The 15,996-nt window shown below is 45.1% G+C and overlaps 1 protein-coding gene across 1 annotated transcript in view; it reads left to right on the forward strand.

The window, feature by feature from the left end:
* Positions 1-542: 542 nt before the first annotated feature.
* The window catches only part of LOC140726116 (hematopoietically-expressed homeobox protein hhex-like), a 38,599-nt gene continuing 23,145 nt past the window's right edge, over positions 543-15,996 (forward strand). Inside the window, exon 1 of the mRNA XM_073042068.1 lies at positions 543-894. Within this exon, the coding sequence (XP_072898169.1) occupies positions 591-894 (304 nt within the window). The 5' untranslated portion in view covers positions 543-590. The remainder of the gene's footprint in view (positions 895-15,996) is intronic.

Genomic DNA, 15,996 nt, shown 5'->3' on the forward strand with positions numbered 1-15,996 from the left:
GTGAAGGGGTGGAGATACGCCTCCGCTGAAGGAGGTGTAAGGTGCTCCTTCCCTCTGTTAACCCATAGGTTATCCTTGGGCAAGGTGTAGCCCCTGCCAAGTCCCCTCTCCCCCCCAAATCAGGGTCAATTGAAGCCATGGGAGCAGGTGGTGGATGGTGGTACAAGTAGCTGGTGCAGATCACAAGTCCTGGTTATGTGACCACTGACACCAGGCAGACAATCTCTGAAGAGTATTGTGAAGACTCTGCCCAGAAGAAGGCAATGGCAAACTACTTCCATTGAAACAATTGTCAAGAACAAACCCTGGTCAAGGACTATGCACCCAAGTCACACGGCTAGGCACATAGTGATTAACTTTGTGCTTCTTGACTCTTGAAAGTTCTGATCGGATGGGTTTCGACTGGCGGGAGACTGGGTGTCTGGGCCCCGTGGTGTTTGGGGTTGATGACTTTGGGTAGGAGTCTCCGCCCAGTGTGTGCTGTCTGCACCGTTCGTTGAGACGGCGAGAGGGGAACTGAGCCCATTAACACTTCAATCAGCTCGTGGGTTGGTTTTGTTCCGAGGTGAAGTTACTGTCCGGACTCTGGGATGCAGTACCGCGGCCCCTGGCCCCTCGAGTTCTCCTTGCTCGGCCCCAATCCCGTCCATCCCACGCCGTTTTACATCGAGGATATACTGAGACGGGAACGAGCCAGCTCACCGCACCTCGCCGCTCTCCCGGCCGTCCTGCCGCCTCTCCTTCCACCGGCACCCGGCTACAGAAGCGGGTTGTATCAGGACGTCAGTCCCGGTTATCTCGGTCTGGCTCCGCACTTGTACAGGGCTCCGCTCCTCCCCGACAGCCCGGCTTCGGGAGAACTCGGGCATCAACTCTACAGACCGCTGGCTGAAGGTAAAGCGCACTGATCGGAGCGAGGGGAGAATGTGCCGGGCGGAGGGAGGGAGAGAGTGAGGAACGAGAGGGGAGGGAGAGAGAAGGAGGTAGAGAATGGCGAGAGGCAGGGAGAGGGAGGGAGGGAAAGACGGCATGAGTGGGAAGAGATGGAGGGACAGAGGGAGGGAGAAAGAAGTAGAGTGAGAGAGATTGAGATGGTGGGAGGGAGAGAGGGAGATATATAGGGAGGAGGAAAGAGAAGGGTAGAGAGGGAGAAGGCGGGGAAAGGAGAATGAGAAAGAAAGGAGTAGGAGGAGAGAAAGATGAATCAAAAGAGGTTGGAGAGGGGGCAGAGAGTGAGGGGTAGGAAAGAGGAGAGACATAAAAGACTAGAGAGGGGAGGGACGGAAACAGGAAAGAGGGAGGGAGGACAGAGAGAATGGAGAATATAGGAGTGGGAGGGGAAGATAGTGAAGAGGGAGGGAGCGTGGAAGGGAGAATAAAATGACGGACAGAAAGAGTGGAAGGAAAGGGAAAGCGGGTGATAGGAGGATGGAGCGTGCGGTGAGAGATGTTGAGAAAGAGGAGCGGGGGGGAGTGGGGAATGAAGAAACTGCAGGAAGGTGTGGAATAGAGTAAGCAGAGGAAACGAAAAGACAAGTAATGACAACAACAAGGAAAAGGAATTAGTCATGGGAGCGTTAAACAGAACGGCACTGGGAATCGGGAGAGAGAGAGAGGCGGGGGGAACCACAAACAACGAAACGGTGGAGCTGGAATGACCGTAAAACCAGCAACTTGCGCCTAGAGTGAGTGAGAGATAAATAAACGGATAAAAAGACAGAAAGAGAGCGCGGGAGAGAGGCACAGAGACAGACAGTGAGAGAGCGAGGGAGAGAAAGAGAGGGCAGGGACAGACAGACACATAGATACAGGGAGAGAGAGTGACAGAGAGAGATACAGATAGACACATGCACAAAGAGAGAGAGAGGAAGAGGGACAGAGGTAGAAAGAGAATCACAGGGAGAGAGAGATACAGAGAGACACACACAGCGAGAGAGGCAGACAGAAAGAGAGAGAGAGAGAGAGAGACAGACAGACAGACACAGTGAATCAGAGGGAGGGGGAGAGATGGAGGGAGAATGAGGGTGAGAGAGAGTGGGTAAGAGAGGGTGTTAGAGAGAGACACGGTGAATCAGAGGGAGGGGAGAGATGGAGGGAGAATGAGGGTGACAGAGAGAGTGGGTAAGAGAGGGTGTGAGAGAGAGAGTGGGTAAGAGAGGGTGTGAGAGAGACACACGGTGAATCAGAGGGAGGGGGAGAGATGGAGGGAGAATGAGGGGGAGAGAGAGTGGGTAAGAGAGGGTGTTAGAGAGAGACACGGTGAATCAGAGGGAGGGGAGAGATGGAGGGAGAATGAGGGTGACAGAGAGAGTGGGTAAGAGAGGGTGTGAGAGAGACACACGGTGAATCAGAGGGAGGGGGAGAGATGGAGGGAGAATGAGGGGGAGAGAGAGTGGGTAAGAGAGGGTGTGAGAGAGAGAGAATCCTCGGTAGGAGTAGGGTGGTGAGGAAGTGGCATGGAGGCGAGAAGCTCCCTCGTTAGCTCTGCCTGGAAATCCGTGTGTGAATGACAGTCGCAGCGAGAAAGTGTGGGTGTGAAAGATTCGGGACGGGTGCGTTGCTTATAAAAGGGTCGAATAATAACGTGTGAGTGGCCCGCGAATGTTAAGTGTGGGGGTTCTGCTTTTCGCGAGATGTCAAGAGTGTCAGTCCACCCTTGAGTTCGGCCTTGGGAAGAGCAAGTGCCTCTGTCGACAGCTGACGGGCTCCCTCCTCACCCACAGAGCTGGTCTCCCCTCTCCCCTTGGAGTTAACGTACACACGGTTCTCATTCGCTCCGCTATTCCTGAACGTTTCAACCTGGTTCTGACTCCGAATGTAAAACCCCAGTGAGATGCGAGAGGGACCATGGACCATGGAGCGGGTGTTCCCAGCTATTAAAATAATCATATTCCACTACCATTGGTCTGGATAATGGAATTGCCAGATTACCAAAGTCACATAACTGCAGAAGTCAAAGTTCAAAGGAAACCGAATTAAAACACACACACACACACACACACACACACACACACACACACACACACACACACACACACACACACACACACACACACACACACACACACACACACACAGTGCCCACTTCATTAGGTACATCTCTACACCTGCTCGCTAATGCAAATATCTAATCATGTGGCTGCAACTCAATACATAAAAGCATGCAGAAATGGTCAAGAGGTTCAGTTGTTGTTCTGACCAAACCTGGGGAGGAAATGTGATCTAAGTGATTTTGACTGTGGAATGATAGTTGGTGCCAGATGGGGTGGTTTGAGTATCTCAAAAACTGCTGATCTCTTGCATTTTTGCACTCAAGAGTCTACAGAAAATTCTGTGGAAAAGCAAATAAAAAACCCAGTGGGTGGCAGTTCTCATGGTGAAGATGCCTTGTTAATGAGAGAGGCCAGAGGAGAATGGCCAGACTGGTTTAAGCTGACGGGAAGGAGACAGTAACTCAAATAAACACGAGTTACAACAGTGGTGTGCAGAAGATCATCTCTGAACCTTGAAGTGGATGGGCCACAGCAGCAGAGAAACACAAACATACATTCAGGGGCCACATCACTACCCACAGGGTGTGCCTAACAAAGTGGCCATTGACTACGTTAACAACTTGAAAGATACTTGGACTGCTACAAGGATAGGAGAGGTTTAGAGGGTCAGAACACAGAACATAGACCAGTACAACATCACACAAGCACAGGAACAGGCCCTTCAGCCCAAAATATTGTGCCAAACCAACTAAATTAGAAATCAAATAGCCAATTAAACTGATCTCTTCTGCCCACTATATCCCTCCATTTTCCTCACATTCATGTGCCTATCAAAACCTCTCTTAAATGTCCCTAATGTATCTCTGCCTCTTCCACCAGGAGGTACATTCCAGGAACCCACCTCCAATAGCTTTGACACCAATTCTTGAATTCTTGAAAGCCACACTTCTCTCAATTCATCTGCCCACAATTCATCAGCGCTAAATGTTGTATTTCCTGTGTCATTCCTCTCCTTTCAGTGTTAAAAACAACCTGAGCTATCAGAAATGGGTTGTCTGAGGGGATAAGCAATTGGGTCTGAGGCATTTGTCGTTTGACAGCTTCGGTCGTTCCCCGCCCCAGTATTACTGTCCTGGCTAACCCACCCTGGCTTCCAATAGTTTCCCGCAGCACGACCCTTGGGCTGAGTTGCTCAATGATGTTAAATGACGCATCTCACCGCATGTATCAATGTAGATTTACAGTCTGTATTTTAGTAGCAGGGTGAAAACTTACTGGGGTGGTTTGGTTTTTACTATTCCACACACGGGCTGATGAACAAACACAGCAAGCGTCCAGAGGAAGGTGAGTACACATAAGACATTTTCCATAGGACATGCATAGGAAAATCTGGAGGTAAATTTACCTCACACAGGTAAATGGGACCAACTCAGTCTGGCTTAGACGAGTTAGGCTGAAAGGCCTGTTTCTAGGCTGTAATTTTTGCTACCATCAGGGAGGAGGTACAGCAGCCCACATTCAATGTTTTAGGAACAACTTCTTCCCCTCTGTTGTCAGATTCTGAACGTTCCCTGAACCCATCAGCACTACCTCACTCTTTTACTCTCTTTTTGCACTATTTAATATTTTTCTATATTTCTTATTGTCACTTACTGTAAATTTTGTTTCTTTTACTGTACTGCTGCCAGAAACAACAAATTTCACAACATACAAGGTCCTGTGCAAAAGTGTTATACATAGCTAGGATGCCTAAGACTTTTGCACAGTACTGTACTAATTTAAAGTATTGCACTGTACTGCTGCAGCAAAAACAAAAACTAATATCATGACGTATGTGAGTGATGATAAACCTGATTCTGATCTGGGTCTCTATTGTGGGCTGAGAGTGGGAAGGGGGCAGGGAGAGGGGAATCATGGCTGGGAAAAGGGGAAGGGAAAGGGGAGGGAGTGGGAAGCACCAGAGAGACATTCTGTAATGATCAATAAACCAATTGTTTGGAATCAAATGACCTTGCCTGGCAATTCAGGGCTTGATGTGTCTGCAACTGTGCTGCCCCCTCCTTCCCACCCCTGGCACTCCTTCTCTGCCACCCATCCCAAAACCTTTCCACAGTGCCCCATCCTCGCCATTCCCAACATCCTTTGCTCCCACCAGATTTACAAACTCGCTCTCCGCTCCACATTGACAAATACAGCACTGTGCAAAAGTCTTAGGCACCCTAGCTATAGATATGTTCCTAAGACTTTTGCACTGTCCTGTATATCAGTAGCAATAATCACAGAACACAGAACACTACAGCACAGTACAGGCCTTTTGACCCATGATGTTGTGCTGACCTTTTAACCTACTGTAAGATTAATCTAACCTTTCCCTCCTATATAGTCCTCCATTTTTCTATCCTTGCACCTAATCCAAGGGTTTCTTAAATGTCCCTAATGTATCTGTCTGTACCACCAGCCCTAGCAGTGTGTTCCATCCACCCACCATTCTGTATTAAAAAAACACCTCTGATACCCACCCCCCCTATAATTTCCTCGAATTACCTTAAAATTGTGCCCTCTTGCATTAGCCTTTTCCACCCTGGGAAAAAGTCTCTGACTTTCCACTCTTTCTTTTATTCTTTCTTATTTATTCATTTATTTATATTATATATTGAGATCCAGCACAGAATAGGCCCTTTTGGCCTCTCAATCCGCGTGGCCTTGCAACTCCCTATTTAACCCTAGCCTAATCACAGAACGATGAGCCTATCAACTGGCATGTCTTTGGACTGTGAGGGGAGACCGGAGTGTGTGTGGAGGAAACCCATGCGGGTAACGGGAGAGGAACTCAGCAGGTCAGGAAGCATTAGTGGAGTCAGCCATTCACTATGCTACCATGCTGGCCCACTGAAGTAGTAGGTAGATTTGGGTGGCTGGGAGAACAGGATTGAGGGCCTGAAAGGCCACGGGAAATAGTCTCTGACTATCTACTCGATCTATGCCTCATGTCATCTTGTACACCATTGTCAAGTTGCCTCTCATTTCATTCACTCCAACGAATCAATACCTGAAAAACCTGATTCTGATTCTATTAACTTTATGATTCCCTGATATCAAAGACGATGATGTCCTTAATGAAGGTGGGATCCTCCACTAAGGACCCCCATTACCCAGGAAATGTCTCTTCTCATTGCTACCATCAGAGAGGTGCTACAAGACCCTGAAAACACATGCTCAACATTTTAGGAACAGCTTCCTTCTTTCCACCATCAGATTTCTGAATAGTCCATGAACACTACCTCACTATTTTTGCTCTCTTCTTGCATTACTTATTTAATTTAATTTTCTTAATATATATTTCTTATTGTCTTCTTCTTTCTCCCATCACCACTACTGAGACAAAGGCCGCTGACAGCAGCTCAGCAGAGCCCTCTGTCCTGGGCCAGTCTTTCAAGCTGCCTTCAGGCGTAGCCCACCTTCGAAGATGCTTGCTCTCCCAGGGGTGAGTCCTTTGGAGCTTCTGAAGCGCTGGGTTTTTACAGGATGGGGTTGCTGGCCCCATGTCCGATCCTCTTCCTTTTGCAGCCGGGCTTGGGACGTCCATGACAAACTGAGAAGATGTGCAGACGCTGGAAATCCAAAGCGCACACGCAGCACGCTGGAGGAACTCAGCAGGTCAGGCAGCATCTGTGGAAACGAGTAAGCAGTTAATGTTTCGTGCTGAGAACCTTCTTCAGGACTGGAAAAAAAGAAGAGAGGTCAAAAGTTTTTTTCTATAGATGGTGTCTGGCTTGCTGAGTTTCTTCAGCAGTTTGTGTGTGTTGCTTGGGATCATCCATGGCAGAGTTATTTCTTATTGTAATTTATAGTTTGTGCTCTTGCCACAAAACAGCAAAATTCAAGACACATGTCAGTGATATTACAACTACAGAATCAATACGACGTCAATGGAAGCAGATTCAGCAGATGTCAGAACTCTGTTCCTTAAATCGTTACTCAGCAGCATAGCGGTTGACATGATGCTATTACTCTGATGCTCAAGGGCATCGGAGTTGGGAGTTCAATTCTAACATCCTCTGTTAGTCCTCACTGTGTATTTTCCCTGGGTGCTCTGAATTCCTCTAACAATCCAAAGACATACAGGGTAGGTTAATTGGTCGTTGTAAATTGTCCCGTGGTTAGGTTAGGATTAAATTGGAGTTGTTGGGGGTTGCTGGGCGTTGTGGCTTGAAGGACAGGAAGGGCCTATTCCGAGCTGTATCTCTAAATAAAATAAAAAAAAATAAAACCCCCATGATGTACCCATTTGCAGACCCACCCACAAGACTAATGCCTGGTTCCCCTTTCTCTCTGAGCAGGGTGCAATTTGATGATGTGTGAGTGTCTCAATATTAACTGACAATGCTTCCAACCCTCTCATTCCTTCCCTGCTCTACTTACAATGGCAACTCTCTTTTGTCCAACTCTTGTGAAACACAAAAAATTAGTAAAGCTCGGCCTTTGTAAAATGTGATTTTTTCCGACTATTTTAAAAGCGTAGCTTTGACTATTCTTCCTGTTCTTCATTTTTTTTTAAAAATAAAGATAATATATTTATACATCAGTGATCATCAGTGTTTTCAAAGTTCAGGAAGTGTTTGAACATGGGTAGCTAGCTGCCAAGGGCTGATAGGAACACATTTCCTTGTTACAGGGTAGATTATAAGCAATTATAGCAATATGGTGTCGTTTGAGGCTATTGTGGTTAGCTAGGAAAAGAGGAACTACTTTGCAGCATTCATCACAGACAGAGACAAGCTGCAGCCTCCTTCTGTAATCTGGTGTGACTTGGGTAACTGCTCAGTTCATGGACAGTGCAGGTGAAGAGGGTGAGGGTAGTCATGAAAATGTGGAGGGAGAGAAACAACGCACAGAGGTGTGGAGGAGCTTTGGTGAGAAAAGTGGGCTCTTCAGAAATTTTTTAAAGACATTCTGCGGATGCTGGAAATCCAGAGCAACATCACAAAATGCTGGAGGTAATCAGGAGGTCAGGCAGCATCTATGGAGAGGAATAAACTGTCAACGTTTTGGTCCTGCATTTTGTGTGCTTCTTGAGAAACTCTGCAGTCATGAAGCTGCAGATTCATAGAGTCATACAGTATGGAAGCAGGCCCTTCGGCCCATCTGGTTGATGCCAACCAAGATTCCCTTCTGAGCTAGAGTCATTTATTCACATTGGCCTCTAAACATTTCCTGTCCATGTTTCTGTCCAAAATCCTTTTAAATGCTGTTAATGTAACTGCCTCAACCACTTCCTCTGGCAGTGCATTCCATTTACAGAGTACCCCCTGGTTGCCCCTCATTCTTCTATGATCGAAGGTCTCCTGCTTCTAATTCATGAGTTTTTAGTGTCTGTTCATGCTTGCGTGTTTGTACCTCCAGATGTGTTTGCATGTTTTGTATGTTGTGAGTACAAATGTTTGCTGATGCCTGCACTGCACTTTCTGTAACTGCAACACTATATTCTGCTTTTCTCTGTATTACCTCGATGTAATTAAGATCATAAGTCATAGGAGCAGAATTAGACCATTTGGCCCATTGCATCTGTTCTGCCATTCCTTCATGGCTGATTTATTATCCATCTCAACCCCATTCCCTTGTCTTCTCCCAGTAACTTTTGATACCTGACTAATCAAGAACCTATGAACCTCTGCTTTAAATATACCCAATGACTCGGCCTCCATTTGAGTATTGTGAACAGTTTTGAGCCCCTCATCTTAGAAAAGATGTGCTGGCATTGGAGAGGGTCCAGAGGAGGTTCACAAGGATAATTCCAGGAATGAAAGGGTTATCATACGAGGAACGTTTGATGGCTCTGGGTCTGTACTCAATGGAATTCAGAAGGATGAGGGGAGATCTCATTGAAACCTTTTGAATATTGAAAGGCCTATACAGAGTAGATGTGAAAAGGATGTTTCCCATAGTGGGAGAGTCTAGGACAAGAGGGCACAGCCTCAGGATAGAGGGGCGCCCTTTCAAAACAGAGATGTGGAGAAATTTCTTTAGTCAAAGGGTGGTGAATTTGTGGAATTTGTTGCCACAAGCAGCTGTGGAGGCCAGGTTGTTGGATGTATTTAAGGCAGAGATTGATATGACATGGCATCAAAGGCTACAGGAAAAGGCCGGGAAATGGGGCTGAGGAGGAGAAAATAAAAGGATCAGCCTTGATGGAATGGTGGAGCAGACTTGATGGGCCAGATGGCCTAATTCTGCTCCTATGCCTTATGGTCTTATGGTCATCAGTGGCAATAAATTCCACAGATTCACCACTGTCTGGCTAAAGAAATTCCTCCTCATCTCTGTTAAATGGGCCAGCCTCTATTCTGAGGCTGTGTCCTCTGGTTTGTCTCGCCAAAGGTAGGAAACATCCTCTCTACATCCACTCTAACTAGCTCTTTCAATATTCAATATATGGAATGATCCCTCAACCATCAGGCTCTTGAACCAAAGGGGATAACTTCACTTAACTTCACTCACCCCATCACTGAACTGTTCCCACAACCTATGGACTAACTTACAAGGACTCTTCATTTCATGTTCTCCATATTTATTGCTTCTTTATTTATTATTACTATTATTTAGCTTTTTCTTTCTTCTGTATTTTCACAGTTTGTTGTGTTTTGCACGTTGGTTGTTTGTCCATCCTGTTGGGTGGGGTCTTTCATTGATTCTATTGTGTTTCTTGGATTTACTGTGCAGCGTGAATTCCCACAGAAAACAAATCTCAGTGTTGTATATGGTGACATATATGTACCTTGATAACAAATTTAGTTTTAGAGATTCATTTTCTTGCGGGCATTCACAGTAGAACAAAGAAATAGAATAGAGTTACTGAAAACTTACACACAGAGACTGAGAAACAACCAATGTGAAAAAGACGACATACTGTGCAAATTAATATCGAATGCGTAATAAATAATACTGAGAACATGAGCCTTTGAAAGTGAGCCCATTGATTGCGGAGTCAGTTCAGAGTTGAGGTGAGGGAAGTTCTCCATGGTTTATGAGTCTCATGGTTGAAGGGTAATAACTGCTTCTGAACCTGGTGGTGTGCGTTCTGAGGCTCAGGTGCCCTTTCTGCCGATGGCGGCAGTGGGAATTCCCACCGCTCTCTTGTACGTTTCCCCCGTGAGTGCATGGGTTTCCTCCGGGTGCTCTGGTTTCCTCCCGCAGTCCAAAGGCATGCTGGTTAGCAGGATATTTGGTCATTGTCAATTAGGCTGGGGTTACATTGGGGGTTGCTTGGCAATGTGGCTGTAAAAGTCGGAAGGGCCTACTCCACGCTATAGCTCACTAAATACATAAAGAGAGCAGGGGTTGGATGGTGAGGGTCCTTGAGGAAGGTGCTGCTTTCTTGTGATGTCTCCTCTTGTAGAAATGCTCAATGGTGGGGAGGGCTTTTCCTGTGATGGACTGGGCCGTATCCAACACTTTCTGAAGGCTCTTCTGTTCTTGGGCATTGGTGTTTCCATAGCAGGCTGTGAACTCATCTTCAATGCGAGGTGATAGCTTTTCAGCAGATCATGTGACGCCAGAGGTTAGTTGAAGAGGAACAGACTCAGAGAGTTGTGTGCATCAGCTTGTTGTATGATTCATGGTGCTGGTAGGCTGCTGATACTACAGCCAGGATTTGCACTGTGGCTGAACTAGAGAAAAGGAAGAAAATACAGTGTGTTTTTCACACTGTAATGATTTCACAGTCAATAAGTTGTTTTCAATTTGCAGCATAGATCAGATGCAAGTCATTTGAATTGTCATCTAGATAACTGGTTGTGAGTCAGAGTGAGGCACACGTCATGGAAAGAGGCCCCGTTCGAACCAGCTCATCAGATCCATCAGCCTGCGTTTGGCCCAGAGTGCTCTAAACATCACCTACCCGCGGACTTCTCTGGTTGGTTTTTAAATGTTGCTAACGTGCCTGCCTCATCCAGTATTTAAAGAGAGAAAGAAGATCTTTATTTGTCCCATGCAACCAAAACATATGATGAAATGCATCGTTAATGTCAACGACCTACACAGCCTGGGATTGTGCCTATGTAGTGATCAGATAGAGATAAACCGCTACAGGATCCTGTAAACTGTTGGATTGCTTCTGGTTTCTCTTGGCGAAGGTTCAAAATGTTAAAAGGTTCATTTATTATCGAAGTACATACCTGCATACCACTCTGAGATTCATCTTCTCCAGATAGCCACGAAACAAAGAAAGAACGTGAAAGTAGTTCAGAGGGAAACATCAAACCCAGCCCCCCACACAAAAAAGAACAGCACCCCAATCATCAACCCTCAAACTCCCTTTCCCGTACAAAATGGAATAAGTACATCGACCCCGAAACCCCACACCCCATACAAAACGGAACAAGAACATTGACCCCAACCCCCCCAGCACCAAAATAACTGAAAGAAATGGGCAAAAACACAGAATATAAAAATCACGTCTGAAAAAATCCACAGTCCATAAACGCAATAGTCCAGTCCATAAAAACGGAACCACAATGCCATCCTCCGACATCAGCGAGATTCATCAAAGGAGAGGGACACCACACAAGGCAGAGGCCTACCCGCCTGCTACAGCCATCCTCACAGTGATAGGCAGGCAGTGCTGAACTCTCTCCGGCCTTCAGCATTCGTGACAATGTCTCAGTCTCCCTCAACACTTCAATCAGTGATTAGTGGATGCTTTAATTGGTGAAAAGGAGTTGAACATTGGCCCGTTCTCCATCTTGAAGCTTCTTTGCATTGAGGCCACCTGAGTATGCGCGCGCTTCCCAGAATCTTCTCAGAGACAGCAAGGCATTGGATCAGTCAATTGATCTCCAAATTGTAAATCACAGGGTCTAACTGTCCCAGAAACACATTTAAGATGAAAACCAGACGCAAAAGAAGTAGACTAGATATTTTCGTGGGCTATCTGGATGACGTTGACCAGAGCATTGCACACTGGCGCCACCTTGACAGGAAGAAATCCGGTCATTTTCTACATTTATCATCTTGAATTTGTTGGTCTTTTATTATGTATTTTTGATAATATTTTGTGTTAAGCACCTGGTTCTGCAGTGCCCCAAGGTACCCCTCTGTTTCTAGGAAGAGATCTCCAACTCTGAGCCAGGCATTCGACGCTTCCTTGTCGACATCTAGCCTGCTCAGATCCTGGGGATGTCTTCCACGGAGGGTCATACTTTTCGATTGGTTAACTTTTTCTTCAATAGTGATAATTTCTTAATTTTTCTGGGTTGTGTTCCCATTTAAGTTTAGTGGTGTGTACTTCTTATTAGAATTGCATATGCTCACGTGGAGTGCTGAATCCTGATTTTGTTGGTGAAAATATATCCTTAGAAGTTTTGTGTTGTGTTGTGTTGATTTTAATGTCTGCTGTTCCTCTTCCCCCTTCTGTCCTAGGTCGTGTTAATCTAAGCACGTTTGAGTGAACATAATGTTTTGTGAAATTTGTCATTTCAGTTCTTATTTTTCTTTGTAAATTTTCCAGATAGATTTTGGATCAAGATTATTATTAATATTATTATTAACTGTGGAAGAAAATATCCAGAGCTGACACTGAATTGAGCAAGGAAGGGTTAATGGTCTTTAAATGTAAAATCAAAGTCTGCTGCGACTAATGCACTCTGTGTGGCTGACAATGTGCCTTTCAGTCAGGCTGATTAAAATAACTACCGGTATGTTTGTATGTGTTGTTCAAAGAGTCATCACATGTCTGATATACTCTTCTAGCCTGTCTGATATGCTATTTTGAGAAATTAACACTGAAGTAAATGTGTAACTGCTCGGGGCATATCCTGCAACTTTGCTGCTCAGCAGAACGGCCATTGAAGATCCTCCTTCTGATTTATGTGTTTTTCTCCCGTGTGCTTGGGATATAAATAAGAGCGTGACCAGAGTCTCGGAACTCCGCTGTTAGGGGGATGGACTCTCCATGATCTCATGCTACAATAAAGGCGTTCTGAAGCGATCTCCCTCCGTGTCCAAGTGTTAGTTCTTCTTCTGCAACAACATTTGCTTTTTGTATTTGCACAGTTTGTCTCCTTTTACACAACAGTTCTTTGTCAGTCATTGTGTGCAATTTTTCATCAATTCTATTGTGTTTCCTTGGTCTACTATGAAAATGAATCTTAGGGTTGTATATGGCGACAGATACATACTATGATAGATAGATAGATAGATACTTTATTCATCCCCATGGGGAAATTCAACTTTTTTTTCCAATGTCCCATACACTTGTTGTAGCAAAACTAATTACATACAATACTTAACTCAGTAAAAAATATGATATGCATCTAAATCACTATCTCAAAAAGCATTAATAATAGCTTTTAAAAAGTTCTTAAGTCCTGTCGGTTGAATTGTAAAGCCTAATGGCATTGGATAGTAAACTTGCCTCGAACTTTGAAGATCATCACCAAGGGCATCCTGTAGTAACTTGCAGTATATCCTGTCTGGGCCTGGGGACTTGTCAGTCCTGAAGGGTCTGAGCCCAAAACATTGCCTGTTTATTCCCTTTCATTGCCACTGCCTGACCTACCGAGTTCCTCCAGCATTTCATGTGTGTTACTCTGGATTTCCAGCATTTGCAGAATCTGTTATGTTTATTGACTTATCTATCTTAATGTTTTTCAAAGTTCCAGCACATCCTCTTTCCGAATGTTAGCACGTTCTGGCATATTTTATATTGTCCTCACGAATGTCAAGATCCCTCTCATTTGTGAATACTAAAGCAAATTATTCATTAAGGACACCTCTTACCTCCTCTGACACCAGGCACAGGTTTTCTCTTCTCTCACTGATCAGTCCTACCGTCACACTAGTCATCCTTCTGTTCTTCACGTATGAATAGAACACCTTCAGATTTTCTTTAACTCACCTTCTCATCCTTTTTCTAGTTCTGCTAACTCCATTCTTAAGCTCTTTCCTGCTACCTTGTCACTCCCTAGAGCCCTGTCATATCCTTGTTTTCTAAACCTTAAGTAAGATTCTTTCTTCCTATTGAATAGATATTCCATATCTCTTGTCAACCTCGGTTCCTTCACCCTATCATCCTTTCCTTACCTCAATGGTACAAACCTATCCAGAACCTCATGCAAGTTGCACCCCAAACAACCTCCACATTTCCATTGTGTGTTTCCCTGAGTACATCTGTTCCCAATTAATGTTCTCAAGATCCTGCCCAGTACATCATAATTCCTACTCCCTCCCCCCACCACCCCCCACCAGCACGATTGTGTACAGTTCTGGTCTCCTAATGTGAAGAAGGATGTTCTTGGGGGAGCTCAGTGAAGGATATACTGATTCCTGGGTCAAGAGGATTAACATCCAAAGAGAGATTGGGTTAATTCAGCTTATATTAATTGGAGTTCAGAGGAATAGACAGAGAACGTATGTTCTGTGGCCACTTTGTTACACCTGTACACCTGCTCGATAACGCAAAAATCTAATGTGTAATCATGTGGCAGCAGCTCAATGCATAAAAGCATGCAGACATGGTCAAGAGGTTCAGTTGTTGTTCAGACCAAACATCAGAATGGAGAAGAATGTGATCTATGTGACTGACCGTGGAATGCTTGTTGGTGCCAGACAGGGTGGTTTGAGTATAGAACCTATAACATATAAATCTACAGCACATTACGAGCCCTTTGGCCCACAATGTTGTATCGACCATGTAACCTACAGTACTCTAAAAACTACCTAGAATTTTCTAAGCTCCATGCACCCATCTAAGGGTCTCTTAAAAGACCCTATTGTATCTGCCTCTACCACCGTTGCTGGCAGTACATTCCATGCACCCACCACTCTCTGTATATGAAAAACTTACCTCTGATATCCCCATTGTACCTACTTTCAAGCACCTTAAACCTATGCCCCTTCATGTTAGCCACTTTAGCCCTGGCAAAAAGCCTCTGGCTATCCACACAATCGATGCATCTCATCATCTTATACTGTACACCTCTATCAGGTCACCTCTCATCCTCCATCACTCCAAGGAGAAAAGGCCGAGTTCACTCATCTATTCTCATAAGGCATGCTCTCCGATTCAGGCAACGTCCTTGTAAATCTCTCTCTATCCACATCCTTCCTGTAGTGAGGTGACCATAAATGAACACAGTACTCCAAGTGCGGTTTAACTAAGGTCTTATATAGCTTCAACATTACCTCATGGCTCTTGAACTCAATCCCATGGTTGATGAATGCCATCACACCATATGCCTTCTTAACAACACTGTCTACCTGCGCAGCAGCTTTGAGTGTCCTATGGACTCAGACCCCAAGATCCCTCTGTTCCTCCACACTGCCAAGAGACTTACCATTAATATTATATTCTGTCTTCAAATTTGACTTACTGAAATGAACCACTTCACACTTATCTGGGTTGAAGCCCATTTGCCACTTCTCAGCCCAGTTCTGTATCCTATCGATGTCCCATTGTAACTTCTAACAACCCTCCAGCCTATCCCCAACTTTTCAGTCACCAGCAAACTTAAGAACCCACCCTTCTACTTTCTCATCCAGGTCATTTATAAAAATCACAAACAGCAGGTGTCCCATAACAGATCCCTGAGGCACACCACTGGTCATCGTCCTCCCTGCAGAATACGAGTAATCTACAACTACCCTTTGCCTTCTGTGGGCAAGCCTTTTCTGGATCCACAAAGGAACGTCTCCTTGGATCCCATGCCTTATTACTTTCTGAATGAGCCTTTATTGGCGAACCTTACCAAATACCTTACTGAAATCCATATACACTACATCCACTGCTCTACCTTCATCAATGTGTTTTGTTACATCCTCAAAGAATGCAATCAGGCTTGTAAGGTATGACCTGCCCTTGACAAAGCCATGCTGACTATCCCTAATCAGATTATGTCTCTCCAAATGCTCATAAATCCTGCCTGTCAGGATCTTCTCCAATGACTTGCCCACCATTGAAGTAAGACACTCTGTCTATAATTTCCTGGGTTATCTCTACCCACTTCCT

This window comes from Hemitrygon akajei, chromosome 4 (genome assembly GCF_048418815.1).
Source record: "Hemitrygon akajei chromosome 4, sHemAka1.3, whole genome shotgun sequence".
NCBI lineage: Eukaryota > Metazoa > Chordata > Chondrichthyes > Myliobatiformes > Dasyatidae > Hemitrygon > Hemitrygon akajei.